Below are 21,980 nucleotides of genomic sequence, written 5' to 3'. Positions count from 1 at the left end.
CAAATATGACAGCGACATCTATCGGAGCAGTAACAAATAACACAAAACTCCATGTTAAACTACAATACAGAGGCTTGTGTATCAGCATGATGGTTAATTAACATGAATACATATTTTATATCAATATTATTTGTTTGCAAGTGAAACGCGTACGCATGTAAACGTACTGTATTCATTTCTGTCGCTTTATTGTTTGCAAATGAATGTTTAAATACGCAGACAATTGATGTAACCCTGCGACCATAGGTACCTGGTGCATTGGTTACTGTAATTTTAAGGTTCTTGTTCTACATTTCTATTAGTACATTTCATGCATTTTCACTGATGGATCGGTTACATTCTGTTACATCTTATATATTCGGATTATCGATACATTGTTCAAATATCTTAAATATCCATGGAGCAATAGCATGTATTTAGAATTTAGAACCCTAGTCTGGTTCTCTTCCCTAGCCACATTCGATCTGCTGCATTGTGGGGGAAAAAATGTAGAAAATTAAGTTAAGGCCTAACTTCGTTGTATGCATTTTCATTCAGCATTAAAAGCTATGCGTATTCCACTGAAAGGCATCACACGTAAATAAAAACAAATGAAAAGTACCACTTGCATTTAAATAATGTACAAATAAGTATCCATACAGCTGTATTATGCCAACACTTAATGCTCAGCTATCATATATTCGATGTATTCATATAAGTAAGTCATTTGCGTAACCGAAAACTTGACACATCTGAAGATAGGAATGTATTTCAAGGGCACATCTTGTTGTTGGCCTCTTTTTTTTTTTTTTAGGGGGGGGTAGACACGTGAGTATGGAATTGATCAACACGTCATCAGAAAACCTAAATGTGGGTATCTACTGAGATCATGCCTACGTGAGAGCAGAGGCAGAGGCAGAGGCAGAGGGAGAGGGAGAGGGAGAGGGAGAGGGAGGAAGCATGCACAGGACCAAGGACAGTGCCGTCCTCGACTAGCGGCGAGCAGGCGTACGCGTACACTCCAGGTATGCACGCATAAGAGCTGCAACAGACCTTTATTGTGAGAGAAGGGGGATCTGGAGAGTGTTTTTCCCTCACTACTCCCTTCTCGGTGGATACTGCATCCCTCACCGCCCGGCATCTTCCTCTCGACGCCCCGAAGGCTTGGGAGTCTCTGTATATGGCGTAACACAGGGAGGGGTTTTGCTCGCTACACAGGCTCGGCGCCGTTTGAATGGAATCGAGCTGCGTCCAGTCAGCAATGGCTATGGGGCTGTCGTCCAAAAAAGCATCTTCTCGGAGCATCGCCGTGGAGCGCAAGAACCTGATCACGGTTTGCAGGTGAGTGTCCATGCTATCTAAGAGGCAGGCGTTAATCAAACGTGTTATTCATGCACCGGGGCCGGCAAATGTAGCTTTGTTGTTTTCTGGAATGGTGTCGGTCATTTTATTATAACGATGAGGTGTTTGTTTAAATGCCAGTGTGTTAGTGTTTCGTCTTATTGTATTGGATCAAGCAAACAGTGAAAAGGCCAGGATTAAAGATGACGGATGTTAACATTGAGACCATTTATAATCAGAGAGAGGGCCTTGCCATGTAGCAGCTGCCCTAGACAAAGCGCTATTGCAATGTGACGTTGTGAGCATCTAAGACGGATGTCAGGGCCATCATAGCTGGGATTGTGCACATATTGTGATTTTAGTGTGGGATCAAATCGCCTGGGCTGAGAATAGGGTTAGCTAGGTTTGCATGTATAAATACAAATAAGATGCGGTAACAATGGCCAAGACGTTTCCATTTCAAAAGGTGCGTTGACATGTATCTTTCGAGACCAAAAGGCATCAATTAAAGGGTGACGAGGTGCTGATGAGGCCTGGGGGGCTGCTTTCTGGGTGTGAGGTCATCTTCTTGCCTGAGCAGCACTGTCAGGGATGGTGTCGTTGCCATGACGACAACCTTCCCGGGGCAAGGACATTGTAGTTGCCCCCCCCCCCACCCCCGGATCTGAAACCGCCCCGACAGACAAACTGACAATCAGAAACACATGCGTGCATTGTGGTCGCTACCCGTGCAAAATGAAAATGCCCGTCCGCCTGCCACCCCCCGTCCCCTCGGCGCAGAGCTCGCTGTTTTTCAGACGGATTCCTTCTCGAAAAGACCCCGGAAACAGTGCAGGAGTGGAGGGTTGCACAGGAATCTCGCACTGTGTCCCAGTACCGCTGCTGGCCAATATATTGCAATGGAAGAATGAAATCCTGGCTGTTGTATTCAATAAAACACATTCATTTTTTGTCTTTTTTGATCTCCCCTCACAATACAACCTAATTCGTTCAATGAGAGAGAACCTATACATGTACTACTGAACACTGTCCATGCTATACTGAAGAATGTCCCTGCAAACCAAATGGAAAACGGATAAGCCCATTATATATATATATATATATATATATGACATTATATAGACTTGATTAAAAAAATGGCCCTTTTTCAAAGCTTAATGTCACATTTTTAGAAATCAGTGTTACAAACCAGATTAAAGCATTTTGGGGAATTGCAGTTGGACAGCAATTGCAAATTCTAATAATATGGTTTTATTGTTGTTGTTCCTTGTGCTGCAGTAAGTGATCAAAGGTGATGATGAGTGGGTGTTGTGCAAGTCTTTTGTGGAGAGTACACAGGCTTCTTTCAGCTGCCATTTGCCAGCAAGCTTTACAGAGAAGAAAGTCAGTGTACACAACAGTATTTCTCTGATGGGTGTGAAGGCAGTATGTCTGCAGCTAAATAGCAGCATTTTTAGGCTATTGCCCCTGCCTCTCAGAGCTCATCAAAAAGACTGATTTCAGGTGCCATCATCTGATTCTTCAAGTTATGGCCAGGATGACAGCAGACGGGTTGGCGAAGACAATAGTGCCCATTGTGCTGTTGCCATAGGAATGCATTTGGAAAAGGCCAAAGGAGACATTGTTGTACATGGCCAGCAACATTGACATCACCGCCCTAGCCTGCTTTGTTCTGAGTTGTTGTTATGACTTCAGGCCTGAGCCAGACTGGAATGCAAGACAAGTACAAGTCTGTCTTCTCCTGAAATTCAGGCCCCCAACGGTGAGCCAGTGTACCAGTGTACCAGCACACTGAGGTATTTCAAGAATATCAAGTACACCATAGATCACAATATCCTGAGTTGATAGTATCAGGCAGTATGTGGAGGCGGTTGTTCCCAAACTGGGGTCCACAGAGAGTCCCCAGAAAACCATGGCTGCATTTTACCACAAAATCAGCAGTTTGTGTTTAATGACTCTTTAATCAGCAGTATATTGCCTAAGTTTGAAGATCTGTTGCCCCATGACCTTGAGGTCACTATCGAGTGGAGTGATGTGGAGATGGTCTTCTATACCCAGAACAACAACCTGCTGTAATGGCAGTTTTGGTCCTAAGCTACATTAAACTTTCAGAGAATGATGAGCACACCTTTGTTTGGATGGCATGAGGTGACAAATGTGATTACCCCTTACTCCAGTGAACACCTTCTTGAATCTATTGTCCTCATACCTTAACACAGGGATTTTCATTTCCAGTCCTGGAAAGCTATGGGGTCCTCTAGCTTGTGTTGTGATCCAAACCCTGAATAAATCAATTGTCTAAGCCAGAATTATTTGTTTAGGGTGCCACTCTAATATAATTTATGTTCTACAGCATTCACTCTAGACATTTTTTATTTATTAATAAGGATAGCTAAGCTGATATATGATGGGTCTTATTTATTTTGTGGGACACAGATTGACACTTCTGGCTGGAAATTTGTATTTGCCTTTTGCTTTGACATTGTAGAGCAGCTTCTTGCTCCCTCTTTGTGGGGACGGTATCTGAAATTAGTCTCTTGCCAGCCAGATGTCATTCTCCTCCTTAGTGTCCCTACTGGAAGAGATCCTGGAAAAGATTAACACAGCGCCCCTCCTTGCACAGACAGATCTGGGTCTGACTCAGAGAAACCATACCCTGATGAGATTTAAAAAACTAGGGCAAAATTCAACGTAACCTACAAGGCACATTGATGAAGTGCTTGCTTTTTTATTTGAGTAATCTCTCCCATTTCTAAAGAGTTATCATCAGGAAGCCAAATTCACTTTTGTTCTTTATGTCTTCCTGTGTATGATTTAATTTTTAACATGTCCCACTTCTGCTAAATAGAATTAGATCAAATACGGATGAGACAGAACTGATGAGTTACCAGCAACCAAACGGGGAGGTGATTTTCAGTGGCTATTTGTCATTGTACCTAACATTTCCAGCTTGAATGTATCTAGTTTACAATATTGGGTTTATATATTCAGCAACAACGTCAAAACGCTGCAGTTTGCAGACCCACTTTCAAAAGCCTTTGGTTCTCTCCCAAACAAAAATGAGACCAGTGGTGGCCATCCTGTTCAATTTTGATGCAGGAAGGATACTGTAGAAAAGATTCAGATAAGGACATGAGTCACAACGAAAGATTCAAGGGTTTCTGAATCTTTACCTTAAGCAGTGTGAAGAGGATTGACTGAAAATCTGCATAATATTAAAATAAATAAACAAAGTGGAGGCCTTGCTTTATTTCAAAGTAGTTCTCTAAACAGAACACAAGGTCATATGTGTAAGCAGAATAAAAGTAAATGTAGGGCAAATGCAAGTAGAGAGTGGATCACATTCCACCACACTTGGAACTGTCTCTCAATCTCTTTATTAGGTGTAGTAGGCCAATGTTTTACACACAACATCTGATTCAACTGGAATCACTTGTTTTGTTTAGGCTACACCATGCAGTGTTCCACAAACTGATAGAAGATCATTGATAAATAAGTAGAGTTTAGTGAACAAGAGTTGACTAAAACAGATGACTGTCAGAAAGGACTACAGCCGTGTGTACTTTGTATAAAATGATGATAAAATGGTTAGGTGCATAGCTAGGAAATTATTAATCACCATGCATTTACATGAAAGCATATTAAATTGTGACTGTGCAATACTACAGTTAGGAATGTCAAAGATGGTAAAGCTCAGTGCATAGCAACAACACCAGAAAGTGAATCAAATGACTGGCAAAAAGGCCAGACCTTTGTTTTCCCTCGAAGATGCTGGTATATTTTGGGAGTGAATTCACTTGAATCCAGAGCTCATTTCCAGGAACTCCTCTGACTGCCACTGTGAATGCAATGTACATGGATGACCTGACCCACTGTACTAGTGGCGGTATGTCACTTGCACATGGGAGCTCCCCATCTGTGCCCTGTGCTTCCCTCAATGCTACGTTCAAGGAGTAGATCTCTTCAGTCAGGCAGTGGCGTTTTCTGTCAGATCCCTCCTGGGGAGTGCACCTGTCTCAGCAGCTGATGTGTTGTGTCGCCGCAGGTTCTCAGTGAAGACCCTGCTGGAGAAGTACACCGCCGAGCCCATCGATGACTCATCCGAGGAATTCATCAACTTTGCCGCCATTCTGGAACAGATTCTCAGCCACCGCTTCAAAGGTAAGAGAATTAATCTATTTGTGTGTGGTCTTCTGATGATTGCCATTTCTATAAGAATTTCTGGATGAAGAGCCACTGAGAAGCAATACTGACACAAAATACTAAATATAAATTTGCGCTCTGTGCTGGCTAATAGGGAGAGAAGTACTAGTATCACTGTGACAAGTGCCTGCCAGAGCAGCCATGAAGATCAACAGGGTTTAACAGTCTCTGTAGTGACACTGCTCAATATGTGCCTCATGTGACACATATTTGCTTTGTATTTACAAATCATTAGGAATTATACCACAGAACACAAGTTTTACCAAAGCAACAAACAAACAATCTGATATGAAATTATCCATATGAGTGTGTATATTTGTTTCTGTAAGGGTGGATAATATGATGCTACAGTTTCTGCACTCGGAAGATGGTCTACCAGTTTATCTTATGTAGGAAGTCTATGGTATATTGTGGTATTTTGCTCTACTTCAGCACAACAACATCATGCACACAAAGAATAAAAGAAAAACAGAACAGCGCAGGAAGCACACTGAAGGGAATATGAAAGCACAGTGGATATTTTTTTTTTACTGTGGTCCAGCTGTAAGGTTGTTCTAATCCATGTGAAAACACTCTTTCACAGTCTGGTATGATTTCCAGACAATCTGCATTGCAGTTTGACTGAAACTCATAATATCGTCTCTAATAGAGTCTTTTCTGAGGGGAAGTTATCATTCATTTGGGACAGATTTAGGACAGTAAAGCTAGTATTATTTAATGATTTTAATAAAATATGCAATAGTAAGCTGCTGTTGAGTTGTAGGAAAGGAATAGATAATGCCCTATTGTTTCTGCTCCTCCAATGAGTGACAGCAGGCCGTGGGTGTGTTTTCTTTCTCTGGTCTCCCCTCTCCTTATTGTCTCTCCTTCTCTTGTTCTTGTCTCTTCAATTTGTAGACTTTTACAAGGTTTTTACTCTGACCAACCACATGTGGACTCCTTTATACCATGTGCTCTGATCATGATCAGATTATATGTTTACCAAGGGCTCCTTCTCTGCCTGTGCCTAAAATCATAAGGTGAAGATCTGTTAAGAGATGCAGGCTCACCTGGGAGAGAACTGTGCTGTAGCCTACAATATCTTAAACAACCAACTGAATCCAGAAGAGTTTTCTGAGGATTTCACTTTTTATTGGGTTTGTCGACTTTCCAATTGTATAGTCTTACCCGTGCAGAACAATATATATATTTTTAACATATGGTGGAAATGCGTGATCCTTATATTCTTCATATTCCAACACTTTTGCCTTTTTGTATATTTAAAATACATGGGATATATTTTAGATGTATTTTATTCTGTAATATGTATATCTTATTTTATACCATCTATAAAATAAATATATGGATTGCAGCCAATTATGGCATATGAAAAATAGAAGGATCACACGTTTGATCTTTGAGGATTGAGTCTAGGGAGTTTTGAATGTGGCCGTGTTTCTTAACTGTCTTTCTGGTTTCCTCAGGCCCAGGCAGTTGGTTCAGCTATGACGGGCAGCGGAGCTTTTGGGACTACATTCGCCTGGCTTGCAGCAAGGTCCCGAACAACTGTATCACGAGCATTGAGAACATGGAGAACATCAACACATCCCGAGCTAAGGCAAGAGCAGGCTTGGATTATGTCAGTCAGTGCCAGGGTGTGGACACAGCACTGACATGCTGTGGCAGATCACTGCATGCAATTGAGAATGAGAAACAATTTCTCGCACACACTTACAGTCCTCTTCAAGAAATGTTTACTAGTGAAATGCAGATGTTTCAGCGACCAGACTTTTGTCAAGGCTAATTAGACAGGCCCACAGAGACAGGATTTTTTAAAATTCTCAAACAATTAAGAATTGTAAGCCATAGTTAACTAGTTACATAATTAAATAAGGTACATCTTGAAACCCTGCATGCAAACTGCAAGTTTGGTCCACATCACAACACATCACATTTGTGTATAATACAGGAATGTGACCCAAACCTAGTCCCATTAAACCCCCACCCCCATGCAATCTCTGTCCCTGGTATAAAATGTCTGTATCTGGTACAGGCTTTGTGTGATGGACAAGACAATCTCTGGCGAATACTGGCTGCGTTTGCGTATGTGCTCCCTTTTGTGCTTGGTGTTGTGACTCCCCTGTCCTGTCTGCAAAGCAGGTGTGCTTGTTTCAATAAGGGCTGCCAGCCTGCCACTGCATTATACACCGATCAGCCATAACATTATGACCACTGACAGGTGAAGTGAATAACACTGATAATCTCGTTATCATGGTACCTGTCAGTGGGTGGGATATATTAGGCAGCAAGTGAACATTTTGTCCTCAAAGTTGATGTGTTAGAAGCAGGAAAAATGGGCAGCGTAAGGATCTGAGCGACTTTGACAAGGGCCAAATTGTGATGGCTAGACGACTGGGTCAGAGCATCTCCAAAACTGCAGCTCTTGTGGGGTGTTCCCGGTCTACAGTGGTCAGTACCTATCAAAAGTGGTCCAAGGAAGGAAAAGCGGTGAACCGGCGATAGGGTCATGGTGGCCAAGGCTCATTGATGCACGTGGGGAGCGAAGGCTGGCCCGTGTGGTCCGATCCAACAGACGAGCTACTGTAGCTCAAATTGCTGAAAAAGTGAATGCTGGTTCTGATAGAAAGGTGTCAGAACACACAGTGCATCGCAGTTTGTTGCGTTTGGGGCTGCGTAGACGCAGACCAGTCAGGGTTCCCATGCTGACCCCTGTCCACTGCCGAAAGCGCCTACAATGGGCACGTGAGCATCAGAACTGGACCATGGAGCAAAGGAAAAGGTGGCCTGGTCTGATAAATCACGAGTTCAGGGTGTTGACTTGGCCTCCAAATTCCCCAGATCTCAATCCAATCGAGCATCTTTGGGATGTGCTGGACAAACAAGTCCGATCCATGGAGGCACCACCTCACAACTTACAGGACTTAAAGGATCTGCTGCTAACGTCTTGGTGCCAGATACCACAGCACACCTTCAAAGGTCTATTGGAGTCCATGCCTCGACGGGTCAGGGCTGTTTTGGTGGCAAAAGGGGGACCTACACAATATTAGGCAGGTGGTCATAATGTTATGGCTGATCGGTGTATAATCAGCTTGGTTGTTTGGATGGACCATATGTATTACCCCGCCTAGAAAAGAATAGTTAATACAGTTTGCATTTTGTTTTCATTTTGGCTACTCTTATGCTGCCAATTCAGTTCCAAGGTCCTTTTTTGCTGATTGTTTCCACTTGCAGGACTCCTAGACTAGACCGATAGACTCCTGGAAATCGAACAAGAGGCAGGTGTATCACAAGTAGGATAGCCTTTAAAGATTAGTTTCTACCTTAAGATCAGAGAGGTTTTTGAGAAAAAACTCTACTGGTAAATAATAAAAATTGGAGCATAACATTTTGACAGAACACGTATAAACGAGAGGTAGTCTAGTGGTTAAACAGAAGAGCTTTTTCCAAGGAGGTCCCCAGGTAAAGCCCTAGATCTCATAGTATGTTACCCTAACCTTCTCATGCTCTGGCCTTAAATGGTTACTTAAAGCTGACCATCTTGTTGTAATTATCACTCAAGTAATCGATATTGAGACAGGGTTTACCCCCTAATCGCTGTATGTAGCATTGGTTAGAAGAGAAACCTCTGCTAAATTGACTTACTGTTTTCATTATTAATGCAATATTGTATTTACATATTGATGAAAATCTGACTGATGGTACAGGTCAATACCAAAGGAGAGGAATTTACTATAACAACGTCCAGATGGTCAGAGCAAAGGAGAAGACTACAGACAGACCAATTGTTTCTATTTGGGCTACTAGTCTGTTAATCCTGAACATCTCAATAAGTTGATATGGGAAATCAAAGTAATAGTCTCTTAGGAATCAGCTTGCTGTGGAATGCGACCTGAGAGCTGTGCAGTTCCCCAGGACAAGGGTGTACGTATTCTCCTCTGGTAATTTATCAGTGCAGAGAGATACAACTGTTAACGACTGGAGCTTCAAATAAACTATATCTGAGCATTCTTAAACACACCATTCTCCTGCTGACCTCTCCCTCTATCTCCTGTGTCAACAGTCAAAATGTTTTTAAACAGGTTGTGTTGGGTCTCTTTCAGTTGCTGTACACACACCTGTTGACAGGACAGGAAAAGAAAGATTCAGCCTGGATGTGTCCATTCCTCCTATGATGTAGGTTGACCATTGCAGATAAGAGCATTATATGCGCTGTACACTGCACACCCACAGAAAGGCACAGAAGAAGGTTTTGTTTTTCCGTTACAGTTTCTGAAATGCTATCCAAATAGTCTACAAAGCATGTCTTTTTTGGTTCCTGAAAGGTTCCTAAAATAAGTCTATAAATACTTCCCCAACAATGGCTACTGAAATGTTAGCTCATGCTCCTTCCACACCCCGTGTTGAATGATAGGCTGTTACAGTGTCTCAGAATACCAAATCACTATAAATATAAGAGCACACAACCACGATTTATCCTCCAGGGATGCAGTCCGTCCCATGAAAGTCTAAAGATCTGTCACACTGGCCCAGAGTGTGTGCTTCCTGTGGCAGCCAGGCTTTTCACTCAAGCCCCGCTACAAACCATCGGATTCCATCATGAGGCATGTGGGCGGGGTGGCACGCTAGCTGACCTGAGGGAATCGACAAGTTGAAGCCTCATGAGACAACTGAATTAAAATTATTTTAAAAAGGCATCTCGAGGTTTGGGCTACACTGCAGCTGGTGACTGGGAAATCGCATCACTAGTGATCGCATCAGGGAGTGTGATAATGGCCTTAAATTACTAAAGGCTTCAAGAAGTACAGTCCTTTTATTTCCTGTATAATTTAGGACGGCCCTGCTCCTCAGGCAACCCCTTAAATGACCCCCCTGGGCTTAGCTGCTTCTGTGTGCCTCCTCTCCACAGGGCCGTGCCTGGATCAGAGTGGCGCTGATGGAGAAACGCCTGTCAGAGTACATCGCCACAGCGCTGAGGGACACACGGCCAACCAGGTCTGCCCTTGCAAAGTGCTTTTTTGTCTTTAAATGAAGGTGTCATTATAAGAACATTTCGGCATTGCTGGGGTAGACGGTAACCAACATACATACCTGTGACGCAGATGTGCAGCTTTGCAGGAGCTGCAAACCATTTAAAAGGTGTATTAGAGAAAAATATGAGTTATGAGCAAATATTTATGAGGGATAACAATCAGAAGGCTCATATATCTTAAGCCCACGTTTCCCTGTTAATTAATTAACTCATAAGTAGGAGAAGAAACGTATATATTTTTATACCTCTTGTTTATTCGCAAGTCGTTCATGTTTTGTTAGCTCCCATCTGTCCTATACGCTCTCCTTTCAGTTCCCCTCCTGCCCCACCCACACAATGCACTGGAGTGAAGATGGTGCTTTTTCCATTAGCAGCCAGCAATCATGACTGGAAAACCTCACACGACTATCAGACAGGCTTTGTGAGTCACAGCCTGCAGGATACTTCTCCATCTCTGGGCTGTGCTTTCACAATTGATGTATGTCATATGTCCTTTTGCAAATATTACATAAGCCACTGTAAATAGAACCGAGAAGGTTTGCTTATATTACACCAAGACATTGTGTTCCTTTGTCTCCCCTCGGCAAGCCTACATACATTTAATACTGTAGAATCCATGTAGGCAAAATTATGTCTTTAAAAGTCCCCAAATTGTGTAATTGTGTATATACAGTGCCTTGCAAAAGTATTCTCCCCCTTGGCATTTTTCCTATTTTGTTGCCTTACAACCTGGAATTTTAAAACCTTGGGGGTTTGTATCATTTGATTTAAACAACATGCCTACCACTTTGAAGATGCAAAATATTTATTGTGAAACAAACAAGAAATAAGACGACAAAAAAAACTTGAGCATGCATAACTATTCACCCCCCCAAAGTCAATACTTTGTAGAGCCACCTTTTGCAGCAATTACAGCTGCAAATCTCTTGGGGCACGTCTCGATAAGCTTGGCACATCTAGCCAGTGGGATTTTTGCCAGTTCTTCAAGGCAAAACAGCTCCAGCTCCTTCAAGTTGGTTGGGTTCTGCTGGTGTACAGCAATCTTTAAGTCATACCACAGATTCTCAATTGGATTGAGGTCTGGGCTTTGACTAGGCCATTCCAAGACATTTAAAGGTTTCCCCTTAAACCACTTGTGTTTCATTGTCCTGCTGTAAGGTGAACCTCTGTCTCAGTCTCAAATCTCTGGAAGACCGAAACAGGTTTCCCTCAATTCTGACCAGTTTCCCAGTCCCTGCCGATGAAAAACATCCCCTCAGCATGATGCTGCCACCACCATGCTTCACTATGGGGATGGTGTTCTCGGGGTGATGAGAGGTGTTGGGTTTGCGCCAGACATAGCGTTTCCATTGATGGCCAAAAAGATCAATTTTAGTCTCATCTGACCAGAGTACCTTCTTCCATATGTTTGAGTCTCCCACATGCCTTTTGACGAACAGCAAATGTGTTTGCTTATTTTTTTTCTTTAAGCAATGGCTTTTTTCTGGCACAGCTCTGTGGAGTGTACGGCTTAAAGTGGTCCTATTTACAGATACTCCAATCTCCGCTGTCGAGCTTTGCAGCTCCTTCAGGGTTATCTTTGGTCTCTTTGTTTCCTCTCTGATTAATGCCATCCTTGCCTGGTCAGTGAGTTTTGGTGGGTGACCCTCTCTTGGCAGGTTAGTTATGGTGCCATATTCTTTCAATTTTTTTATAATGGATTTAATGGTGCTCCGTGGGATGTTCAAAGTTTCATATATTTTTTTTACACAACTACACAACTTTGTCCCTGACCTGTTTGGAGAGCTCCTTGGTCTTCATGGTGCCGCTTGCTTGGTGGTGCCGCTTGCTTGGTGGTGCCGCTTGCTTGGTGGTGCCGCTTGCTTGGTGGTGCCGCTTGCTTGGTGGTGCCTATTGCTCAGTGGTGTTGCAGACTCTGGGGCCTTTCAGAAGAGGTGTATATATACTGAGATCATGTGACAGATCATGTGACACTTAGATTGCACACAGGTGGACTTTAACTAATTATGTGACTTCTGAAGGTAATTGGTTGCGCCAGAACTTATTTAGGGGCTTCATAACAATGGGGGTGAATACAAATGCACACACCATTTTTCCATTTTTTATTTTTTAGAATTTAGAAGTTATTTTTTTTTATTTCACTTCAACAATTTGGACTATTTTGTGTATGTCCATTACATGAAATCCAAATAAAAATCCATTTAAATTACAGGTTGTAATGCAACAAACTAGGAAAAACGTCAAGGGGGGTGAATACTTTCGCAAGGCACTGTATGGCTGCATCACACTGTGTTGCTTCAACCGTTTTAGTCGCGTGTCTCAAAAACTATGAAGTAAGAAGGAAATGAAGCTCAGTTACTGCATTGTATATGTGTTGTGGGAGCTGGCAGTTTTATCTTGGCTGTGAGCCATTTGGCCCTGACCACACAATGTCACAAGTGCTCTCTGGTTGTAAAGACATTTTGTTTTGCTAATTTCATAGCTCGATCTCTGGAATTATAGAACATATCAATATATATTTTATTTCACATGCATACACTCAGCATCTTTTGTTGGTATGTTTTTGGTCGTGTCACTTTTCCTTCTCTATATGTTATTTATGAATATTCCTTCGCTGCAATGTAGTCACCTTAATGTCACGTATGAAATGTAACATTTTCTAGAGTCTACAAATCTGTGTTTTGCCACAGCTTCATATTGTTCTGTCTTCACTTCATTGCACTTCTGCCACAGTGTTATCCAGTCGGCGGGGAAGGCATTTAAAGAGTTTGTCTGACGTGTGCCTTGCAGGAGGTTCTATGACGATGGAGCGATCATGTTGAGAGAGGAGTCCACTGTGCTGACGGGAATGTTGATTGGACTGAGTGCCATCGACTTCAGGTAGGATGCCAGTAACACCAGCCAAAGGGTTTCAATCATGTTATATTATTTCTACCCCCCCAGTTGTTAATCATACTTGGCTCACCAGGACCCTTGCACCAGATGAAGGCATTTTCAGGCCATCTGCTAATTTTCACAATGCAACTCCAACCTGGACTAAGAGGTGTGCAGTGGGTCACTCTCTCTCTCTCTCTCTCTCTCTCTCTAACCCATCATCTCTCCTCTATCCCCAGCTTCTGTCTGAAAGGGGAGGTGCTTGATGGGAAGAGTCCAGCTGTTATTGACTACACACCTTACCTTAAGTTTACACAAAGGTGAGAGTGCTTTGTGAGCAGGAGGGAGTGACACACTTTGTTGTTAAGAGTACAAGAGCCCAAATGGACACCCAGAAGTGGCAGTTCAGTTTAATAATACCTATAAAAGTGTCATCAGCTCTTTAACAATACAAATGTGATGTTATCTGGGAGACTTTAAATCTAGACAAGTAGCTGTTAGTTCTCTTACACACAACTTAAAGCCTTTCAGGTGAGGCTGCCCAGGAGGGTGGGAGATGTTTGAATTACTGAAAATGTAAAAGTAGGAACCAAAAAAACACACTGACTGAGAGCCGTGTCCCCGCGCAGCTACGACTACTTGAGTGACGATGATGACCGTCACAGCGTGGACAGCAGCACTAGTGACGACAGCATCCCTGAGCACCCCTACATCCCCCTGGTCACCGACGAGGAGAGCTGGAGCAACAAGTGCCGCAAGATGGAGCAGAAGTTCAAAATCGTTTACGCACAGAAGGTACTATGGGGTAGCCCAGCTGGGATCCTGTCCGGCCCTGGCACATTTCATAGGTCTCTCCAAAACCAAATTAGCAGCTGAAGATTTGGGCAGCTGGTGCAGTTAAGTGTGTAATGAGATCCTGGGACGTTTATTTGTTAATCCAAAGAACACTGGTCTTCAAGTAGCGCTAAGCAGTTTCAATCCTAGATGGCCACCATTTCCTCCAGTTTTCATTCCACCTGAACTCTTTACTAGGTCACTTAAGGTGCTGATGATACGGAGGGGCCTGGAAATCTTGCTGGAGTCCCTAAAAGACTGGAGTTGGGAACCTCTGGCTTTGATTTGTAATGCTTCTTATGTTTTGAATTATTTCTTAATATTCAGACTACAGAACTATATATCACACACCATCACTTACAGAGAGACATCAGAAGTGCCCCTTAGCGGCCCTCACTCGCTCAACGCAGGCCGGAGCCGAGCTGATGTCACTCTGTAGTGTCTTGATCCCCAGAACACAGTATACTGCAAAAGTGAACCATCCCTTATGCCAGTGGTTCTCAACCTTTTTTAGGGAAGGCACACCCAGACACTTGGATTTATCCTTAGGCACACCACATTATATAATCTTAAAACTGCAGTTTAATCACAGATTGTGTTGCTTTTATATTGCTAATTGTACATAGGCAATCATGACTGACAAAAATACAAAATAGGCCTACCATTATAAACTTATCAGTCCAATTGTAATGGCCAGTCTGAAACAAACTTGAGGTTTAGACTTGATTTTTAGAACAGATGTTCTATTGCAATTGCACCATTTTGTTTCAAGATAAACAATGTATCCATGTTTGTGACTAAAGACTGACTAAAATGTACCAATCTTTAACATTGCAATGAGCACTCTTATTCAAATAAAAAAAAACTATAAAACTGAATTAAGCCAATATAGCATTGTATTCATTTTAAATTTATTAATCAAAGTAGTCATTCCAATAAAAACTAGTTTAACCTTATCTTGCTAACTAGGCAATATAAAAGCCAAGAAAAATCATGTCGGAATACTCAAAACTGAAACCACTGTCTTTAACACGGTAAACAAATATATAACTTATTTAAATGGAACGTTTATTAACAATGTACTGTACACATATGTGCTTGAATAGTAATTGAAGATCGAAGTGAAATCAATTAAAAACAATTGGTTGACAAATACTGTGCGTGCTGCTATTCACAGTCTGTGAAAAGTAAAACAATTAATAATAATAAAAAACAAATCAGTGCAATTGCTCCTTGGGTGAGTTGTTGACAGTGACACTCTGAGCTCTTGTTCACAGATTGCAGCCTCTTTGTTTGTTCTGGATGTTTTGAGAGCTTATTTGCTCACCTGTAACAGTTCGGTTGTTTTCAAAAGTCACTTATATATAAAGTATAGTCTATATATTTAAATATATATTTCAAATGCCCTCAATAGTGTAATTTATTTACTAAGTAAGTTAAAAGTATTGCAATACAAATCATAGCCAAAACACTTACAATGTAGGATTTGAAATAATTTCATAAATATCGGGTATAGTTTCAGATTTATCCAACATTGTCTGAGAGGTCCATTTTCATGTCGTGTTTTTTAGATTTTTCACTGTGATCTCCAGTCAGCTGCTGATGTGTAGTCAACGTCATCAGCATACATTTACCATAATTTCTTTATTTTGTGATTTTTTAAAAGTGATTTATTTTTCTTTTTAGTAAAAATGCGTTTGTATTCTACAGTATACGGTAATCTGCAGTATATATGTTTATATAAACCTATATTTTTCATATTTGATAGATGATGCACGATCGTTGTATTTTGTATTGTAGAAACTTAACCTTCTATATATTTCGAACATCTAAATAAATATCTAAATCTTTTCCATGTGTCTTAAATATACAAAAAAGAGGTCCATTTTGGGTGGGTGAGAATGAGAGGAATCGTGCATCATCTCCCACAGATTCAAATGTAGGCTGGTTTCGTTGCGTGTGGCAGCATTCAAACGGTGACGCTGACCGCTCAGTGCCTCCCTCTGCATCATCAGGGTTACCTGGAGGAGCTGGTGCGGCTGCGGGAGTCCCAGCTGAAGAACCTGGAGGCCGAGAACAAGCGGCTCACTCTCCGACTGGAGGAGACCCGACTGCAGAGCCAGCAGGAGAAGAAGGAGCTGGAGAGCGTGGTGCTGGAGCTCCAGGAACAGCTGTGAGTGGCCTCCATCACACTGAATTCTTCTCATTTTGTTCTTTTAGCTGCTGTGGGGTACAATTGTTCCCAGCATACGAGACTTCGCAGGCTGCCTCCTGGTCCCCATTTGTCCGGTATTTTATTTTTAAAAATACAAGCAGTAGCAGATGTTCGCTGTGTGAAAACCTCTCCTCTTTACTTATATCTGTTAACTGAAGGTGGAGAAATTTGAATTATTCTCATTGTGCTCTTATTTGTCTGTCTGGTTCTCACCACATCCAAACCTTCCCAGGACAGGCATGCGCTTGTTTCTTAATAGAAACAACAATAATAATAGTCTTCATCTGAACAGACATTGCTTAGCTTGAGATGTGGCCTGAGTGAGGGTCCATATCAGCTTTATAGGTTGGTAGGCAGGCCAGAAATAAAGTATCAAAGCTTTGTTGCAAAAAACACAAATATCTGTTTGCAGGTACAGTTCAGAAGCCAGTGTGCCAGGAGAGAAGTGGTGTAGGAATGAACATGCTTTAATGTTACTTTGGGCTGTTGATCTCCAGCAGGGCCAGGTGACCCATTTACAAACCTGTTCATCATTCACAAACAATTCAGGGATCATGTCATACTGCAGATAAAGTAAAAAAGAAAGAGTAAATGGAAATTACTAAAAAGGTACATAACAGTAAAACACAGAAATAATCCATGGTAACAATGTGAAATCATGGTGTTTGGCTTTCAGTATGTTTAGTCATTCTTCTTTCCTTGTAGTGCAAACTTTGTGAGCCTTTTGGGCTTTTGTGTACACAGCATACATTATTTATTTATTTTAACTGCACCCACCCAAGAGCTGCTTAAGGCAACAGCCTAATCATATGGTCTCTATCTGAAACGCACTCCACAAGTCAGCCTCAGAGACGTGCTTTATTCCTGCTCAGCAGTCAGGCTGGCTGTAAACAAGACAGGGGGGCTCATGGGAATTGTGCTCAGAGGGTTTGATGGCGATCAGCAGGAAAGTGATATCCCATTTTGTCATGTTAATGGCCTCCGATAACATAAACAGTGTCAATATTTGCCAGCCGGGGGAAGGGCTGCAGGCAGAATGTGTGGAGGACATAATTCAGAAAATTATTAAATTCATGCTACTAGTTACTAAAGACTACTAGGACACAATTCAGAAAATTACTTAAATTTATGCTACTAGCTATTAGTTTTGTGTGTATGAATGATGTGTAAGCAGAAACAAACGTATTTGTAGGGACAGAACAAAGTCAGCCCAGTTGACAAGGCCCTATGTTTTGCATGACTGACACACAGTCTAAAAACCAGAGTCATGCAAAACGCAGGCCCTTACAGATAAAATAGCAGGCTTTTTTATTCCAGCTTCTTAAGAAACTGATGTCCCCAGCTCGTCACACACACTCTCATTTCTGACAGGAGTGGATTAGCAGGGCTGTGTTATAAGGGCAGTGTTATAAGCATAATCTTTCACATTTGGACTAAACACAACAGGAGTTAAACAGAGTTGAAACTGAGATATTTGGAAGTAGCTCTTTTTTTTATTTGTCTCCCTTCCTCTTCTTCAACAGAACGGGCCTGATTCCTTGTGACTCCAACAACTTATTGAAGGACATGACCATCCCCCTGGTCAACCAGTGGCCCTCCCTGGGGACCTTCAATAACCGGGATGACATCAAGATCTTTCGAAGGTAAGTCCTGCCCAGCTCACAAGCATCTTTCTGGCATCATTGTGGGAGGTTGCCGTTTGGTACAGTGCTGTAGAAACCTATTACTCTCCCCACATGTCGTACCTACTGTTCTCTGAATGTTGCACCGTAACATTGTCTGCATACTGTTGTTTCCAGAGTCCATCTCTGGAATTCCAATACATATCAAACACTATACCATACTATTACACTCACCTAAAGGATTATTAGGAACACCTGTTCAATTTCTCATTAATGCAATTATCTAACCAACCAATCACATGGCAGTTGCCTCAATGCATTTAGGGGTGTGGTCCTGGTCAAGACAATCTCCTGAACTCCAAACTGAATGTCTGAATGGGAAAGAAAGGTGATTTAAGCAATTTTGAGCGTGGCATGGTTGTTGGTGCCAGACGGGCCGGTCTGAGTATTTCACAATCTGCTCAGTTACTGGGATTTTCACGCACAACCATTTCTAGGGTTTACAAAGAATGGTGTGAAAAGGGAAAAACATCCAGTATGCGGCAGTCCTGTGGGCGAAAATGCCTTGTTGATGCTAAAGGTCAGAGGAGAATGGGCCGACTGATTCAAGCTGATAGAAGAGCAACTTTGACTGAAATAACCACTCGTTACAACCGAGGTATGCAGCAAAGCATTTGTGAAGCCACAACACGTACAACCTTGAGGCGGATGGGCTACAACAGCAGAAGACCCCACCGGGTACCACTTATCTCCACTACAAATAGGAAAAAGAGGCTACAATTTGCACAAGCTCACCAAAATTGGACAGTTGAAGACTGGAAAAATGTTGCCTGGTCTGATGAGTCTCGATTTCTGTTGCGACATTCAGATGGTAGAGTCAGAATTTGGCGTAAACAGAATGAGAACATGGATCCATCATGCCTTGTTACCACTGTGCAGGCTGGTGGTGGTGGTGTAATGGTGTGGGGGATGTTTTCTTGGCACACTTTAGGCCCCTTAGTGCCAATTGGGCATCGTTTAAATGCCACGGCCTACCTGAGCATTGTTTCTGACCATGTCCATCCCTTTATGACCACCATGTACCCATCCTCTGATGGCTACTTCCAGCAGGATAATGCACCATGTCACAAAGGTCAAATCATTTCAAATTGGTTTCTTGAACATGACAATGAGTTCACTGTACTAAACTGGCCCCCACAGTCACCAGATCTCAACCCAATAGAGCATCTTTGGGATGTGGTGGAACGGGAGCTTCGTGCCCTGGATGTGCATCCCACAAATCTCCATCAACTGCAAGATGCTATCCTATCAATATGGGCCAACATTTCTAAAGAATGCTTTCAGCACCTTGTTGAATCAATGCCACGTAGAATTAAGGCAGTTCTGAAGGCGAAAGGGGGTCAAACACAGTATTAGTATGGTGTTCCTAATAATCCTTTAGGTGAGTGTATTTTGCATGCATAGATACATTCTTTTTTTCTTTTTTTTTCCATTTGACTTAAAACTAAACTTTTCATTTTCTGTATTCTGTTATTTGTGAATGTTGTTTCCCTGGAATGCAGTATTATAAATTAAATGTTTTACTAAGCTTCTACAATGGTTTGTGTTGCCACAACGTCCTAATGTGCTATGTGCACTTTATTGCATTGTTGCCACCATGTTCTTCAGTCAGCGGGGCTGCAGGCCAGTTAAAAAAATAAGAAACGGGGGAAATAAAGCTTGTGAGATAAAGCCTTGTTTTTTGCAGCTCCACCTGACTGTCTTGTTTGTGTGTGTGTCCCAGGCGAAGTTTCCACAGTGTGGAGCAGCTCTCTGCAGAGATCAGCCTGGATTCAGATTCCCAGAAGACCGAAGGGAAGCAGAATGGGGAGGTGTGGTCTACAGCAGGTACAGAAGGCCTCTGGTCCCTATACCCTCCTGGGCTCATACTGGAACACACAGGACACCACATTACTTCAGGCCACCTGTAGCATTGACACTGTGCTGCCTCAGTGGCTGGGAATTAATGTTTGTAATGTATTATATTCCCCTTTTATATTGTGGTCACACTTTAGGATAATGGGTAGCACTTCTTAATGAATTGGTGTATGAATACCACAGGACTAACCCACGAATACCTTATGCACTTAATCTGCGTTCACATGTATAGCAAGGTGAGGGTCAGGGTTAGGGATAGGGGTAATGCTGTACAATATGGGCCCCAATTCTTAACAAATTCATGTCTAAATGCCACAGGAATAACATGAATGCCTCATGCTCTTTCACTGAATTGGGAGTTCAAAGTAAATTGTAAATACACCAAGTAATTCTTACAACTGATAAACAACAGTTCAAGTTCTGGCTTGAGGTGACTTCTAAGATACCTCAATTTCCAAAATATTTGTAGGTATGAAAAGCAAACTCTAAAATGTCATATCTTGTGCCTCTCTCCCAGGTAAAGACTACACCCCGTCCATGCTTGGTTTGTGTGGCTCACTGGCTTCCCTCCCCAGCTGCAAATCCCTGTCCAGCCTGAAGTCCAGTGAATGCCTGGTCCCCATCAGCACAGAGGCCAGCCCAGCTCTGTCACCCAGCTAAGGAGGGTCAGCTAGTAGCCTGCCAACCCAGGCCTAAGGAGGGGTGGGGCACAGGCAAGGGGGACAAGGTCAGCCTCCTGCCAACTCCAACCCCCCCCCCCCCCCCCTGAAGCCAATAACCCCATCTCAGAGGACCTCACCCTCGCCCTGCCCCCGCTCAGCTCATCCTCCACATACATTGGAGATGATGTCTCTTGTTCTACAATGACAAAACGCCTAGGCTGTTGAGAAAACGTCAGTTCTCCAGCCTTAAAGGACTCCTGTCTGTGTGTCAGATTTTTTTGTGTCTGTATGCGTCTGTTTGAGGGTATTGGAGAAGAAAAAAAAAAGAAAAAAAAAAACAACTAAAAATGACTTTCCCTTTAAACTTCGTTTGAATGTGCATTTAGGTTTGGAATGTTGGCATGGATACGACACCACTGGCTGATGTTGTAAAATTCAATTCAGATGCCATTGAGCTAACCATTCTGTCTCTCTGCCTTTCCATCCTCTCCACACTTGCTGTATTTATTTGACTCTTTTCAGTCTTTTTCTGAAGTATCTATTCAAGGGTAGAAGGGGGGGAAAACAAACTGTTGAATTTACAGCCGTCATTGTCTCCGTAAAAACACTAAAGAAGGCGATTTTGTCCAAACCTTTCTTCATCTGACTTAGTTTCTTTGAGTGTCTGAAGATTTGATCATTTACTGTACCTTAAAATAGATGTCCAACAGTATATCCACATAGGTAAATAATAATGGTGTCTTTTATATAAGAGTTTACCACAGTAATTTGGCAGGTTTCCCATAGTTTCCAAGTGTTTATACCATGCTTTAACTTCACCTATAATGCTTGCCATGGTATCAATGGTTTGTGTCACAGTTTATTACACTAAACATCTCCACGCTTTACCATGACTTCACTTTGCTGTCCAACACTTTACTGTGTTTTTACCAGTGTTTACTTCGCACTTTCTCTGGATGTGTGCGGTTAACATGGGATGCGAAATGGACCAATCACCAAAGGGGTGACCAGTAATTTCTCCACCACTGATCTGCATTGCATAAGCACATCACTGAAGCAGGTCTGTTCAGAGGCGGAGAATGCAGGGACATCGAGGGAAGAGCACAAAGGCACCTCTGAACGATGGTACATGCGAAGACCAGACAGCACAGTTATTGTGAATTATAACGATGGAGAAACAGAAGCCTTTGTTGAGCTTTGAGTTAGGCTCCCTCTCACAGCCTGAGTATGCCAATGGGTAGACTCCACTCCTTAGCACATACTTGTCATATTAATACTAAGATCAATGCATTTTTAATTCCAAA

The 21,980-nt window shown here is 42.3% G+C and overlaps 1 protein-coding gene across 2 annotated transcripts; it reads left to right on the top strand.

The window, feature by feature from the left end:
- The first annotated feature begins 891 nt into the window (after positions 1-891).
- rundc3aa (RUN domain containing 3Aa) lies at positions 892-21,311 on the top strand. Of its 2 annotated transcripts, XM_066698454.1 has the most exons (12): positions 892-1,004; positions 1,198-1,320; positions 5,366-5,481; positions 6,987-7,120; positions 10,430-10,515; positions 13,343-13,432; positions 13,666-13,746; positions 14,056-14,221; positions 16,276-16,433; positions 17,999-18,118; positions 19,881-19,984; positions 20,532-21,311. In XM_066698454.1, the coding sequence occupies exons 2-12, from the start codon at positions 1,214-1,216 to the stop codon at positions 20,672-20,674; spliced, it is 1,305 nt and encodes a 434-aa protein (XP_066554551.1). In that variant the 5' UTR covers positions 892-1,004; positions 1,198-1,213; the 3' UTR covers positions 20,675-21,311. The 2 variants fall into 2 exon arrangements, with proteins under 2 accessions (XP_066554551.1, XP_066554550.1); XM_066698453.1 differs by having other exon boundaries at positions 892-1,320.
- Positions 21,312-21,980: the final 669 nt, after the last annotated feature.

This window comes from Amia ocellicauda, chromosome 3 (genome assembly GCF_036373705.1).
Source record: "Amia ocellicauda isolate fAmiCal2 chromosome 3, fAmiCal2.hap1, whole genome shotgun sequence".
Classification (NCBI taxonomy): Eukaryota; Metazoa; Chordata; class Actinopteri; order Amiiformes; family Amiidae; genus Amia; species Amia ocellicauda.
The sequence above is the reverse complement of the archived record's forward strand: the minus strand, read 5'-3'. Positions and strand labels throughout refer to the sequence as shown.

Bases quoted from the DNA above. Each gene is read 5' to 3' on its own strand.
- rundc3aa (XM_066698454.1), top strand. From the start codon at position 1,214: ATGGAATCGAGCTGCGTCCAGTCAGCAATGGCTATGGGGCTGTCGTCC. The intron at 16,434-17,998 runs GTGAGTGGCCTC...CTTCTTCAACAG, and splicing joins CTGGAGCTCCAGGAACAGCT to AACGGGCCTGATTCCTTGTG. The intron at 18,119-19,880 runs GTAAGTCCTGCC...TGTGTGTCCCAG, and splicing joins GACATCAAGATCTTTCGAAG to GCGAAGTTTCCACAGTGTGG.